The sequence below is a fragment of the Taurulus bubalis genome (genome assembly GCF_910589615.1).
Source record: "Taurulus bubalis genome assembly, chromosome: 1".
Taxonomy (NCBI): domain Eukaryota; kingdom Metazoa; phylum Chordata; class Actinopteri; order Perciformes; family Cottidae; genus Taurulus; species Taurulus bubalis.
In genome coordinates this window covers 45,418,784-45,433,848 of record NC_136589.1, presented here as the reverse complement: position 1 = coordinate 45,433,848, position 15,065 = coordinate 45,418,784, and the positions used below count along the sequence as shown (strand labels likewise).

The following is a 15,065-nucleotide window of genomic DNA, read 5'->3' as shown; positions in this document are numbered from 1 at the left end:
AAAAAAAGGAACAAACTATTACAATACTTTAAACTCTCAGAGGTCCGTTACAGTCACTACCAAACCAGATTGGATGCATTTCAAATGCATGAATTTATATCCATGAAGCATCCCGTGTTGGTTCAACTGCTCCTGCAGAAACAGAGCGACATCCAGCACGTCAGACTGGGCTTTCCGCCTGAACAATCCTAACGCCTTGAGATGCCTGCGCAGTGTTGACATACTCAATTTAATACCATCCTCATTTTTTAGAAACATCAGTATTTCCCAGTGTCTCAAACCGAGAAGGTATCAGATTTACTGCGATAGCGCCATCATTGCCGCTGAGAGAGGATTTACAGACCTTTCCTTTTTCTTTATCTTTTCTCGTAATTACGAGATCAGGATGTCGTAATTACGAGAAAAGGGGTCTATTTTTTTTTTATCCAGTGAATGCAATGCGCTTCCGTACTAAACTACAACACACAATAAAAGACATTTAGGATCCATTCTTTGAGAATATTTATTTTCCCATGTGCAACTATACACCCAATAGAAAATATACAGACAAGTTGTTTTCTATTACAAAAGCACCATAATATGAATATACTACCAGTTTACACAAAGATCCCTGCACCACAAATACTCTTCTCAATTTGTTTCACGTGTGTTCTATTGATATGACCAAGTCAGAAATACAGTACATGTGTGTATTGTATGAAGAAAAGAAAATAACGGTAATGTTGCTGTTTGTTGCCTGTGGTGGAGCTTGACTTAAAATCTCACAAATCAAAAACTGGAAACATTGTATTTAATTGCTAGGACTGCTTTGGTACACTTTACCATCTGTACACATATGACATCCCTCTCCCGGGACCTCACATCGGATCAGGAAAAACTCCCCCAGAAAACAAAAACAAACTTTTCACAGGGAAAAAAGGGAAGAAACCTTCAGGAGAGCAACAGAGGAGGATCCCTATCCTGTGTACAGAAAAGCCAAGTGTGCAAAGTCTCGTCCAATAACTCCCTAAATTGTTTTCCCACTAAAACAATTGTAGCAGTCAGTTACAAAAAAAAGAAAAACAATTAATTTTGCGCAATATAGTTGTTGCAATACTTCCGGTATTAAAGAATAGGATTATAGTAATTCACTGTGATGTAACAATGCCACAGGCCAATTGGATCGAGGCAACAACAATGCTCTTGTTGTAGAGGAGATTAGTTGTTGTGTTATGGTTATGGAAGGAGGTATTGTGTTTGTGTTCGAACACTGACCAAGAAATGCTCTTGCATCTGTGAATACACAACAAGTTTTCCACCAAAAAACAATGAAATCATTGAAATTATACTTTTAACATGTTTACCGTGAAGTTTGCACTTCTCTATTCTATACTTCCCCTCACTATCTTACATATTTGGAGTCCATACTCGATGGCTTACACTGCCAGGAAGAAGTGGAGCTTTTCTTACAAATACACAGGTACAGTATATGTAAACATTTACACCAGTTATACCTGACTTTACCAAAAAGAAGTAACAACATATGGCGTTGTAGATGCAAAATGCTTGTTTATGATATAAAATATTAATGCAATCAGTATACTGCATAAGAAATCCAAATCATGCAAACATTTTTACTGAAGCATTATGAGCGTTTAAGAGTCACAGATGACTTCCGCTGGTCAAAAGATGCTCATCCTGAACACGTCTTCATCGCGGTCCTTAATTGTGCCGTTGGCCCTCAATCAGGTTCACTTTGTCTGAAAGTTCATCAAGTGAACAGACTGTCAAAGAAACCAAATGGATTCAAGTTATGCTTATTAAAAGTACTAATGTGACATGGCCATTGTAGCAGCAGCCCAATATCGAACATAATCTTACATAATCCCAATTTTTTTAAACAAATTCAAATCGTGGACCCTTTTAAGTCTCTCAAGCAAAAGGATATGTTTTCTGCTCAGCTCCTGAATGGCCGACTGCACTTTTTTCTGGAACACAATCTGGGCTTCACACATGCAGGCGTCTTGAGTTATTTCACTCCTCATTTCCTCTAAGAGAATGAGAGAGAAAAAACATGGAGAGGGTCAAAGCAGATGAGAGTGGTGCTTCACCATGTTTGACGTGGCCTCTTTGTAATACTCCATTTGGCTCCACAGCACATCTGATATTCCCCCTGATGTCGGTGTTTTGGAGATGGCGAAATCAGATCAAAGTGAGATGTGGTTTTAAATGGAAACATAAGCTTAGTGGATATTCACTGAGCAATATAGTAGAGATCAGTTCAAATCAGGATTTTTCGCTTTTGTGAGTGAGATTAGGAAATATGTGGAAAAAAAAAGGTTTCAATCACTTCAACTACTTAATCACAACCCGGGAGGGCTCAGTTACTGAGGTCAGGCGTGGATAGCCTTAAAGAGGACACATGTTAATAAGCGTTTATGCAATATACTCATGTTTACATACAATACAAATGACTGAAAAAGACAATCACAACAGACGACAGGCAAATCAATTACAACCAATTTCTTTTGGTCCATTACTTGGACCAAAGTTTTGAGTGGGCTTCCCACACAACTTCCATTGCAGTCTCTCATTCCTTAAAGAAGCAGCACAGCACCCTTGCATGTCCTACAAACTGTGCCGTTAAGGGCTGGATCAGTGGAAGTATTGCTCGTCGCTGGACAGTGGCTTTGGTTGCAGTCAACAGCAGACTTCTCCAAAGCTAAAGAATGCAAAAAGGTAGACATGAAAGGTATGATAATCATTCAGATCAAAGTGTATGCATTGTAACTACATTTAATCTAAAGGTCCCTATCAGTGCCATAGGCTTGACCAATTTTCCGACCTACAGCAGTGCGTTGAAATTCACATGGCTGAGTATATAAGTAAGATATTTTAAATGACTCTATTTAACAGTACAATCTGCATTCACAATTGGTGTAGATTGGTTGAAAGAGGGTTACAGACCTGTGGTTATATAATTGATCCTTAAACTTCATTCTATTCCACAGGGCCACTTTTGTACAATGACAGAAGGCCAGTTAATAACTTCTAGGATCGGAGAACATTCAAGAATTAGCCTGGATCTCTGTTGGGGGACGTAAAAACTATTTACGGTGGGTGGGAACACAGGACTATCCCCCAGTAGACTGGTGCTCGTGTCCCGTGTGAAACCAAAACTCTTGTTTAAGTATTTGAAGTTAAGGTAATGAACTGTTTTCCATACTTACAGTATATTACGTTGTACTGTTGAACTGTATTTTCTTTTAAACAAGAATATCCACAGAACACATTCAATTGTCCAGATTGATTTTTTCAGCTTGGAAGAAGTTTCATCATTGCTTACTTTAGACTTCTGAACGTACATGTTGCCAGTAATAAAGTAATAAGGTGGATGCCAAAGTAAAATCCAGTGCTACTTTGCATGGGGAAATTTGTCAAGCCTATAGACCCTTTAAGAGGAAAAATCTTGGGTGAAATATGACGTGATATGAAGTTTATATAATTATCACAACAAATAGCAATTGGAAAACCTCTTACTCTCACCTTAAATCTGGTATAGTTTAGGATGATGGCTTGAGAATGTCTCTCGTCAAGTCAAGCACAGGGTCCATTTTGTCAGTCGGGCCGAGCACATAGTTGAACTACACAGCTCACAACGCAATAATATGAGAGGGTTGGGCGACAAATTGAACCTGAGGCCAGAACTGTTTAAACATTTGGGGGAATCTTTTGAAAGGTCTCAATACACAGACACCATGATGTATGTTGGAGAAAATAAAAATCCTCTATCCTCACGTGAGCATGTTTTCTGGTCTGCGTTCAACACATATCCATCTTGACACTTGCAGTTGTAGGAGTCACCGTTGTTGATGCACATCTGCTGGCAGTCATGTCCCTGAGCACATGCATTTGAACCTGGAAAGAGACATTTCCACATCTAACTGACTTGGTCTAAGTATTTCAAGGTCAAGGAGCAACTGGTTATCATTACCTTGATATGTATTACTTTCTAGCACAATACAAGAGCTCTTCAAACCATCTTGAGGTGTCTAGTTGAAAGGAAGAAGTTTCTTACGTGAGCAGGTCTTCTGATCCATGTTCAACATGTATCCAACTCGACACCTACAGATGTAAGAGCTCCCATTGTTGACGCAAATGTGCTGGCAGTCATGTCCCTGGGCACAAACATCTGAACCTGGACCTGAAAGGAAAAGCTCACATCTCAGCTCCTAGACCTATGACATTAAAACAATCCCCAAACCTTTTCCAGAGCCATTGGTCCCAGTTTTTTATAGAAGAAGCCGATGCCTTAGCCATGTCAACAATTCATTTTTAACATTCCCGGTCTCTATTTCTCCCGCTCAGTCACGCTGAGCTCAACAATGGAAACCAATATTCACGAGAACGGATATCTGGTGTGCCCAAACGACAAAATGCCTCACCAACTCATATGAAGCTCCAAACGTGGTGCTTTGTGGGATATCTGAGAAGCTGGATCACGCCACAGATGCATATTGAAACAAATCCGGTGCTTACGTGAGCATGTTTTCTGGTCTGTATTCAACACATATCCCTCACAACATTTGCAGATGTACGAGTCATCAGTGCTAAAACATAGGCTGGCAGTCATGTCCTGAATTAATTCACTACTGACTATGCTAATCTTTTTACAACAACCTGAGATGATACCCATTCTAAATTGGTGGTTGTTTGTTGGCAAACGGCAATCCCATGTGGATTCTTTGACCCTTTACACAATAGCGTTTGCAGTATTAGGCCATGCACTTATAATAATGGAGACACAGCATGCACATCAAACGTATAGCTCAAATTCAAGTTCTTACGTGAGCATGTTTTCTTGTCTGCATTCAACACATATCCGTCATGACATGAGCAAAGGTGAGAATCACCATTTTTTACACAAATGTGCTGGCAGTCATGTCCCTGGGCACATGTATCCAAACCTGAAACGAGAGGCTTCCACATCTAACGTAGTCCAACACTATCACTGAATGAATCGTTGGCCTGTTGTGGATCTATAGATGGGTCAACAGTATTTCAAAAGAACATGCATGGCAAGTATATCATTACAATGCAGGTTCTTACGTGAGCATGTTTTCTGGTCAGCATTCGACACATATCCCTCACGACACTTGCAAAAGTAAGAATCGCCATTTTTCACACAAATATGTTGGCAGTCATGTCCCTGGTGACATGCATCTGATCCTGAAAAGAGACACTTCCACAGCTGACATCCACAGCAAACTTCTATGGTGAAGCTTTTGATTGGCCAAATTTGATTTTTGTATTTGTTTATATGAAGGCCATGGCCAAATGCTCTATGCCTCCTTCTGCATTTATTCAAGTATATACAATGATAACAATAAAGATTGTAGTCAACCACAAATAGTGCACTAGGACATGCATATCAAGACAAAAGGTCCATGTTCTTACGTGAGCATGTTTTCTGGTCTGCATTCAACACATATCCCACTTCACACTTGCAGATGTACGAGTAATCATTGCTGATGCAGACATGTTGGCAGTCATGCCCCTGTGCACATGGATCTGAACCTGAAAAGGGACACTCACACTTGTAACTGACTTGTAGCTGATTCATTGAATGATAGCCAGCCAGATATGACACTTTCAAAGCTGTTGATTTTGTTGTTGAATTTAAACTTTTGGAGCATTTTTCGTGAATGAATAGATAACAGACTTCGAAGGAGACCCAGGACAATGCACCCTGACATGCATATAACATGTACAGGTAAAATCCAGGTTCTTACGTGAGCATGTTTTCTGGTCTGCGTTCAACGCATATCCGTCATGACATTTGCAACGGTATGAATCACCATTTGTGACACAAATATGCTGGCAGTCATGTCCCTGGTCACATGTGTCCAAACCTGAGAAGAGACACTTTCACAGCTAATCATTTTCTAAATTCAGTAAAACAGTCACACTGCAGTAAGACAAGGAATGGCCCATTATTTCGACGGCCCATATTCTGAAAACACCAATAGTCCCGAAAAATATCCCATTGGACCAAAAGCCCACCAACATCTATTATCCCGAAAAGAAACGGCCATTGTTCCTAAGGCCCATTACTCTAGAAATACACACTCTCCCTGCAACAAACAGAAGCACATGGCTAATAATTATTATACAGAATGATGTCATTGTACCTTCCCGGTTTCTTGTCTACCAGAAATCTAATTCTGCTTAACAATTAGCCTGTGCTTGTTGCAGGGAAAGTTTGTATTTTCAGAGCAATGGGGCAACGGGTGTTTGTTTCTGGGATAGCGTGCTGACCCCGGTAAATTTTTTGGTACGGGTTTTCGGAACAATGGCCTGATGGCCCTAAAACGTGCATAACATAAGGACCAAGTTCTTACGTGAGCATGTTTTTTGATTGGCATTTAACTTATATCCCACTTGACACTTGCAGATGTACGAGTCATCATTGTTCTCACAAATGTGCTGGCAATCATGTCCATGGGCACATGGATCAGAGCCTGAAAAGAGATGTCCACATAACTTAAGGTAACTGACATATCATGACATCAGTCAAGCAGAACTGTTGGAGCCTCAGTATGGCCATGTTTCCTTGTACTATGAGGTTGCATGCTCAACTCTTGTTTCTGTATCAATCAGTCTCCCAAGTCTCTGAGTTATTCAAGCCGAGCTCATCAACTGACTGAAAGTGCGACCCTGAAAACAGACACTCCCACACATGTAACGCAATAGAATTACATCAGTCAAGTGCATCACAGCTGAGACTTTAAAGGTTCACTTGACAACAGTTAGAGCATTAAAAAAGATCCAAACGTGAGTAATGTCTGCCCGGCAGAGAAGGAAGTCCGGTCCAACTGCACGTGTCTTTTAGAACATGTTAATGCAAGTGAGTCCCTGCGTGTGAGCCCCACTAGCTAGCTAATGGCCGCCGCTCCACACTGTTCTCACACTGTAGGTTGATTACATCCGGACCGGCGCCGTTGTCGCGGAAGCGCCCACCCGCCCGGTCGCCAATTCCTCTTCAGGTGAACACTGCTAGCTCTGCCAGCACTGTTTGTTTGCACTGTTTGCACTATTGGCACCATTAGCTACTAGCTGCCGGCTGAGTCATTACAATTTTGAGAGCTGTGTGGAGTCAATTCCTTAATCATAGATTTGCTCTGAATTCCACGTAGAGCTCCTTTAATGAGCCATACATTCTTTTAAAATGTAGAAGTCTTGGCCATTTAACCCAACTCTTTGTCCATCAATCCTAGGTTTTTAATGCTATGCTTTTTCAAAACAATTCAATACATACTCTTGCTGATAAATCAAGGAACATAACTAGAACTGTGGGAAACCTGCCACAAGAAACAAACATAGAGTATACCTGAAAAGTCCAGCTTCTCATGTGAGCATGTTTTCTGGTCTGCATTCAACACATATCCAATCCGACATTTGCAGATGTACGAATCATCAGTGCTGACACAGATATGCTGGCAGTCATGTGCCCGAGAACATGAATCCAAACCTGAAAAGAGAAAACTGCCACATATGACATGAAGCCCTTATTGTGTATAAAGATTGTAGTCAACCACAAATAGTGCACTAGGACATGCATATCAAGACAAAAGGTCCATGTTCTTACGTGAGCATGTTTTCTGGTCTGCATTCAACACATATCCCTCGCGACATTTGCAGATGTAGGAGTCATTGATGCTGACACAAATATGTTGGCAATCATGTCCTTGGGCACATGCATCTGAACCTGAAAAGAGACGCTTCCACATCTAACCAACTAAGTCTACCTTCAAAAAAAGGGCCTTCAGCTCTTGCTGTCAAGATAATGTTTTTAAGCTGTTTTGGAAAACAAAACTGTAGGGGTTCTTCAGTGCTCTCTACATTTACTCAAGTATGAACAGTAATTCACTTTTTTGGGAAACCTGAAACACTGCACCAAGAGATGGACATGACATCTATCTTTAAGGGTTCTTACGTGAGCATGTTTTCTTGTCTGCATTCAACACATATCCCTTGTGACACACACAGAGGTAAGAATTGCCGTTTTCCACACAAACATGCTGGCAGTCATGTCCCTGGACACATATGTGCAAATCTGAAAAGAAATATTTCTGCATGTTAACTTGTTGTTGCTGAGCACAACAACCATTTGTGGTGGTGCACTAGCCAAGGCAACCCTAAAACAATAGTCACAAGAGCGGATCTGTTCCTGACCCTGTGCCAATTCAAGATGCTCTAACACTCACTTCCCACTAAGAATAACCCAAAACCAAGGAGCAAGCACCTAAGCTGTAGCAGAAGCCAATGTGTAAGCGCCTTAATGTGCAGTGTCTTTAATGGCTGCTATGGTGGCTCCTAGAACACCTCAACAATACCAAAAGATTGGGAAAACCCGAACGTTGCTGTTGTGACAAGTCAATCTATCCTACATATTTAGTTTATTCTAGAAGCATAAATATATTTGTGCCAAAATACAAACAAAGAGTATACCTGAAAAGTCCGACTTCTCACGTGAGCATGTTTTCTGGTCTGCATTCAACATATATCCCATTCGACATTTGCAGATGTACGAATCATTAGAGCTGACACAAATATGCTGGCAGTCATGTCCCCGGGAACATGAATCCAAACCTAAAAAGAGAAAAACTGCTACATATGACATGAAGCCCTTATTGTGGAACTTATTGTAGACCCTTTGCTTGACAATTATTATTTTCACAGTTCATATTCATGCCCACTGTACAAAGAGCCTCACTGTATATGTACAGTATATAATGTAGGCAATACATAGAAACTTTCAGTCGTAGACAAAACTAATTGGAACTGACCCAACAAACCGACAACAAATCTATAAAAAAAATTCAGATTCTTACGTGAGCATGTTTTCTGGTCTGCATTCAACACATATCCCTCACGACATTTGCAGATGTAGGCGTCATCAGTGCTGACACAGATATGTTGGCAGTCATGTCCTTGGGCACATGGATCTGGAACTGAAAAGAGACGCTTTACCAAACTAACCGACAAGACGCCGAGTCAGTTCCATTTCATACATATGTACATCAACCGTTAAACTGGCTTTATCTACTCATCTTTGCGGATCAATGCCCTGCATGAGACCCAAATTAAGTTTTGGTGGCTGAACAGGTGGCTGTGGAAGGGAATTTAGTATTTGACTTTCCAGCAATGAGCTTGAGACGATTGCATAGAGCTGAAAGGGAACACATCAAGTCACCTTTTTTAGTGCTTGTGCACATCAATTTGAGTATCTAAAGTGCCCAACAACCCACAACTGTTAACAAACGTTCATGTATTAATTAATTAATGATTTAATAAGCCTCTGCACTGAACTAATCCCAGTATTATGAGCAGTGGGGGGCTACTATACAGCGCCAGGGAAGCAGATTGTGGGTCAGGTGCCTTGCTCAAGAACACACCAGCAGCACCCAGGAGTTAACTCAAGCTATCAGTCCACACTCCTACTTGGTCCACATAGGGACTTTACCCAGCAAGCCAAGGCCCCCACGGGCTGAATTACTGGGGTTACAATTGTAATAGGAGACAACCCAGTCAGGTTTTCGTGGGCTGTTTAGGTCAGAAAACATGTGATTCAACAAGCCATGCAGTCCATTAGAATAAACTGCAAACGAAGCATTTCAGACACTTTGTTTGGCTCTAAAGTACATAACTGAAAGTTGTCAGCAAACCTAATTCCAGGTTTTAAACCCCCAAGGCAGTTGGGGCTGCTGACCTACTGAACAGTAATATTCAGTCAAGCTTGTGACTTGGAGAGAAGATCCACTTGTCGTCTCTAAGTGGCCATTATTTACTTCTAGAATTTGTGCCTCTCATCAGCCCAGGCCTTCATAACTGTCCCGCTCATTGAATAGCTGTGCTGAATAGTGTCTGCCCTAATCTATTTGGGGCAACCCAAAACAATGGTAACAAGGAATGGTATGCAGTGTGTTCACAGCACAAAGTGTGTCCAAAAGGAGCTTCAAAGCGTATGAACTTTGAATTCAAAGGTTCTGTCAAAGTTCTTACTTTCAATATTTTCTAAATCCAATCCCAAATCAATGCTAAAGCAAGATTCCATGAAAATATAACGTTGCCATGTGCAACCTTTTCAGTCATTTTAAGATGAAAACACAATGAGAAAGACATTGAGACAAGGATAAAGATACTTACGCGAGCATGTTTTCTTGTCCGGGTTTAGGACATAGCCGTTACGACACTTGCAGTCGTATGAGTAGCCATTGTTGACACAAATGTGGTGGCAATTGTGTCCCTGAGCACATGCATCCAAACCTGAAAATAAATACTCCAATGTCTGATTGGCTTAGGCCTAGTGACATCAATCATTTTGTGCTGTATTTATGTTAGTAAGTTATAAGCAACTGTGCAATTGTGTAATTCTACAAAGCCACATTCAGATTAGTTTGCTTGATCTCGGTGCTTTATCTATAACGATGTTGTAGTGAATACATTTTGTCGTTGTAAAAATCCTGTTATTTGTGGAGGGACGAAAGAGGCATAGTCACATGCCGTTTTCAAATGTTACATTGACTTTTGAATCTTGGGACACCTGAATAAACACCCATCTTAATTGTTCAAAAGAATATTCCATGCAAACACAATATATGCTGAGGCCACACTGTCGTAATCGTTGAACGTCGCTTGGTAGTGACGTCTAAAACACAGAACTTGTGCGGCTAGAAGTCAGTCGTAGTTTTAAGCACAGTGTCGTTAAGTCAACCCTGATCTCATGGGAAGGCATATAAATAGCACCTAAATTCCCCGTGTCATCATTGGCCTTTTCGTGTGTCATTTTACGACGCAGTGGTTACTCTTAGGCAACAAAAAACACTAGGTTTATGAAAAAATAATGGCTGGGCTTAAAATAAGTAGATAAACTAAGTCAAAGATGTATGGGAACAACGTGACAGGAAAACACGTCACAAACGTCACTCAAATAAAACTACACTTTGGAACCCCGCTTCCTGGTTGCAGGACCTGTTTTCTTCTACCTCCCCACCTGCTAACCATAAACGGCCTCTCTCACATTTTATACTACGTCATGTAGTGAGAGTGTAGCATATTCACTCAGAATCCAACACCTGCATTAATAGCATGGCTACGCTTAGCAGTTAGCTTGCTAGTGTGGTTGGTACCAAAAGTTTAAAAGAGAAATTAAAAAGGACAGTTACTTTGTGTGACAACTGACAACCACAGCTGTATCTGCATGCTTGGCAGTGGGTTGCGGCAGTGGATATTATTATTATTATTATTATTGCTAGTGCTAGGGTTGCAGCTGCTGCTACGGCTATTGTTATACACGAGGCAATTCAGCCACGTTTTTCAGTCCGTTCGGCTAATCTGCCTTTAGCTTAGTATCGGTGACGTGAAGTCATGTGACCGTGGTGTACCTTGTTTTTAGCCTAATGTTAGCATTTTACTTCTGGTGATCGAATTTACGCTTCAAACATAGTATGTAGTCTACTGCCTATTTACTTTTGAGCATATTTAACAAATTAATCTTAGTAATTTCTTAAAATCGGAAAGTTTCCATTCAAATACATTATGGTCAAGTTGAGCGCCAGCGCAAGCTAATTTAGTTGTTGCCGTGCAGGATGAATGGCCGTTAATGTTCTGCCACAGGCTGCATAAGCCCAAATAGCAGAGAGCAGCGCGCTCCACGTGAAATAGTACAGGCAGCATCATGTTGGCTTTCAACCATTTTAAAGTGTTCAGGGTGGCAGAATTTCAGTGATCAGAGGATTTGTCCTCTTCTTTAATGACTTTTAGCTTTATGCATTAACTGCACTGTTTGTCACCATCAACAGTTAATGAACACTTTTTTGTAGGTAATCCAACAAGTGGCGGTAAATCACTCCGGTTACCTTGAACCTGTTCTCAAGACTAAATAAGAGGACCGGTGACTTTAGAATGGCGATTACGTTTATGGTGCTGCCCGTACGATCACAGGTTGGGAATCTAAAAGGACGGATCTGACATACCGTTGTTTCCTTTATCGTCAGTTTCATTATTTATTCCTTTACCGTCTTTTCTGCCAGCTAGGACTAGTCCGACTCCGACATCTAATGGAATATCCGCACTCCCGTTATCATCATCCTTACCACACAAGGTCTCCCTAAATTTGGAAGTGAGCTTCTCAATGACACCATAGGTCTCAACATAGAAGACGTGGTCGTCGTGCGGGGGGCTGGCCATGAGGCGGAGGGACATCATGTCGGCCCTGTCCACACCCACCGCGTAGATCTCCATCCCAGATGCCCGGGCCGCCGCAGATACGTCCTCCACCTTGTCCTGGGGCCTCCCATCCGTCACTATGATGGCCACTTTGGCGATGTTCACGGAGCTGGCTCGGGCCCCCGCCTCCGCCGTGAAAGCTTTCTCCATGGCAGTCTTGATGGCCAAGCCCGTCATGGTGCCCGAAGCGAGGGGCTCGACGCGGGCCAGCGCCTGCTTCAGGGCGGACTTGGTGAAATAGGTCTTCAGCAGAAACTCGATATGTACCGTGCTGGCGTAATTGACGAGGCCGACCCGCGTGGCGTCCGAGCCGATCTCCAGCGTATCCACCATGTCTTGCAGGAACTCCTTGGCCTTTTCAAACTCAGCAGGGCGCACACTGCGGGAGCTGTCTATGATGAAGACCAGGTCTATGGGACGATTTCTGCAGTTGGATCGTGTTGCTGGAAAAACAATAATACAAAATAAAAAACATGTTAGTCGGATTTAAAGTGTACATTCCAATGTGTTTGGATTGAAGATACAGTACTAAAACTCCACATGGATTCCTACACATCCCTGCACACATGTGATGAACACAACGTCTTTTGGGAGTCAAATGAACGCATGTTAGTGGTGCGAAAGTTAAGTACCTGCGTCAGTTCCGATGGCTGCAGCAGAGCCGCTGGAGGCAGGCTGCCAGAGTGCCGCTTTGTGTTGCAGCTGTGAGAGCGGCTGGCTTTTCTTTGGCGGCTGGTGATGGGAGGACTGGTAGCGATAAACCCCGGAATTAGTGCCACCAGCTTTGCAAAGGGAGGTGGGGATGGGGATGGGGCGGGGCAGAGGGGAAAGCATTAGGAGCAGTAGTTACTCTGGCTTAATGATAGGCATGCATCATGATTATTAGCTTAATAACTGTTTTTTAATGTGAGTATCACAAAAGGGAAAAGAGTGAGAACTCTAGGTTTTTTGGGCTGTTATATATCTAGTATTTTCATGATGTCGATGACAAATTTACTTTCCGCAAGACTGAACAAAAATAATCTAGTTTTTTTGTTGCCCATATTTTAAAACTTTTTTTAAAGGCTTTTGAAAGTATCTACTGTCCAAAACAACACCATTTTTATTGGAGATAAAACATATTTGTATCTTATTCATTTAATTCTTATTTACAATTAACTAAATATAATTTTATTTGTAGCCTCTTAAAGTTGTAATAAATGGATAATGCATGTCACTATAGTTAAACACCCTCAGAGATGGTCTGTCACCAAAATGATTATTATTTTATATATATGAGGGTAAAATATATATATCTTTTGGAATAGCACTTTCTGTGTTTTCCATGGAATGTATTGGTGATATTTTGCGGGGCATAAACAGAATCAAACAAGTCCCTGGATTATGAGTCTGTACAAGAACTATAGATTAAATGTGCAAAACAATAATGTATAATACAGTAGTAATAATAACAGGTGTAGTCACAAGTATTTAAACGTTTTGCGCCAAACATGAACAAAATTGCCAAATGAGAAAGTGATGGCACGTGGATGCACATTGCCAGTGAACTAATATTATTGAACGAACTGATATTGGACACATAACATCTACAGCACCAACCGACCTCCGTTGCCAGCCCTCCGTCTCTCCGGCGCTGCCCGGTGCCTATTGGCCCCTGGCCGGGCCTCGGAGCCTCGGGCCGTGTGGACACCCGGCGGGACCTCTCGAGAAGTTCCAGCGCTTGGTGCTGCGTCGGAGCTTTGCTCGATGGATGTAATCTCCCCAGAGCGCTGCCGGGTCCGCGGGGCGACGTGCGAGGACACCCGCGGGATCGACGGACTGATCGAGTGGATCTGCCGGTTGCTGGACCCGGACCCGGGTGCGGAGGTGGCATGGGTTCCCGCGGCCAGCATGCCAGTGAGACAGAGCAGTCCCCACGTCAGTGAGGTCATGTTGCCCGCGCGCACCGTTCAGTTCCGTCCGTCAGGCTCTGGTCTGGAGGCACTTGGTGTGGAGATCCACTTCTGTGGCCTTTTTATATGGTCTCGTCCACTTGCCCAAGGCGTGGGGCATACAGAGCCCAGGGAGGAAGGGGGGGGGGGGGGGGGGGGGGGGAGTCAGAGCAGCAGCACAACTTTGCACTAGAATTTTTTTTGGGACTGATTATCTCCAGGAACAGTCGGGGCCCTGTATGAAGTTAGCCTTCTTAGTTCCTGTCCTGACTTATCGAAAAGGAAAGGTGAGGCTGCGAAGAAACATTAGTAAATCTGCAAATGTATCCAATTCAACATTCATTCCTCTATTTCCAAAGAAATAGGGAAAATAGAGTTTTAAACACATTAAACTTAGCTTTATTAAATGTCAGGTCTCTGTCAGGAAACACATTTTTAATCAATGATTTCATTATTAGGCACAAACTTGATTTTTAGTTTTTAACCGAAACTTGGTTAGACCAAGATAACAGTGCAGCTGTTCTTATTGAAGCAACACCTCCCAACTTCAGCTTCATGAGTGAAACAAGAACGCATGAGAAAGGAGGTGGAGTTGCTATTTTATATAATGAGTCTCTTCAATGCAAGCAGATGTCTTGTGGCCATTTTACTTAATTTGAATATGTGGCTCTCAGTTCCACTCAGGTTTTATTCCTCAACATTTACAGACCACCTAAATACTATGCCACCTTCTTTGATGAGTTTACTGAACTGCTGTCTATAATCTGTATTGATTGTGTTGTCATTGTTGGTGATTTTAATATCCATGTTGATAATCCCCAGGACAGAGGGTCTATAGAGCTATGTGGTGTCCTTGATAACTAT

The 15,065-nt window shown here is 42.0% G+C and overlaps 1 protein-coding gene across 1 annotated transcript; it reads right to left on the bottom strand.

Annotated features, from left to right (window-relative positions):
* Positions 1 to 1,856: 1,856 nt before the first annotated feature.
* LOC306733037 (uncharacterized protein) lies at positions 1,857 to 14,201 on the bottom strand (the record flags this gene model as incomplete). The annotated part of the gene is made up of 9 exons (XM_079214223.1): positions 1,857 to 2,029; positions 3,778 to 3,897; positions 5,437 to 5,556; positions 6,381 to 6,500; positions 7,370 to 7,510; positions 10,189 to 10,308; positions 12,018 to 12,713; positions 12,903 to 13,052; positions 13,874 to 14,201. The coding sequence occupies 9 exons, from the start codon at positions 14,199 to 14,201 to the stop codon at positions 1,857 to 1,859; spliced, it is 1,968 nt and encodes a 655-aa protein (XP_079070349.1).
* Between the last annotated feature and the right edge of the window lie 864 nt (positions 14,202 to 15,065).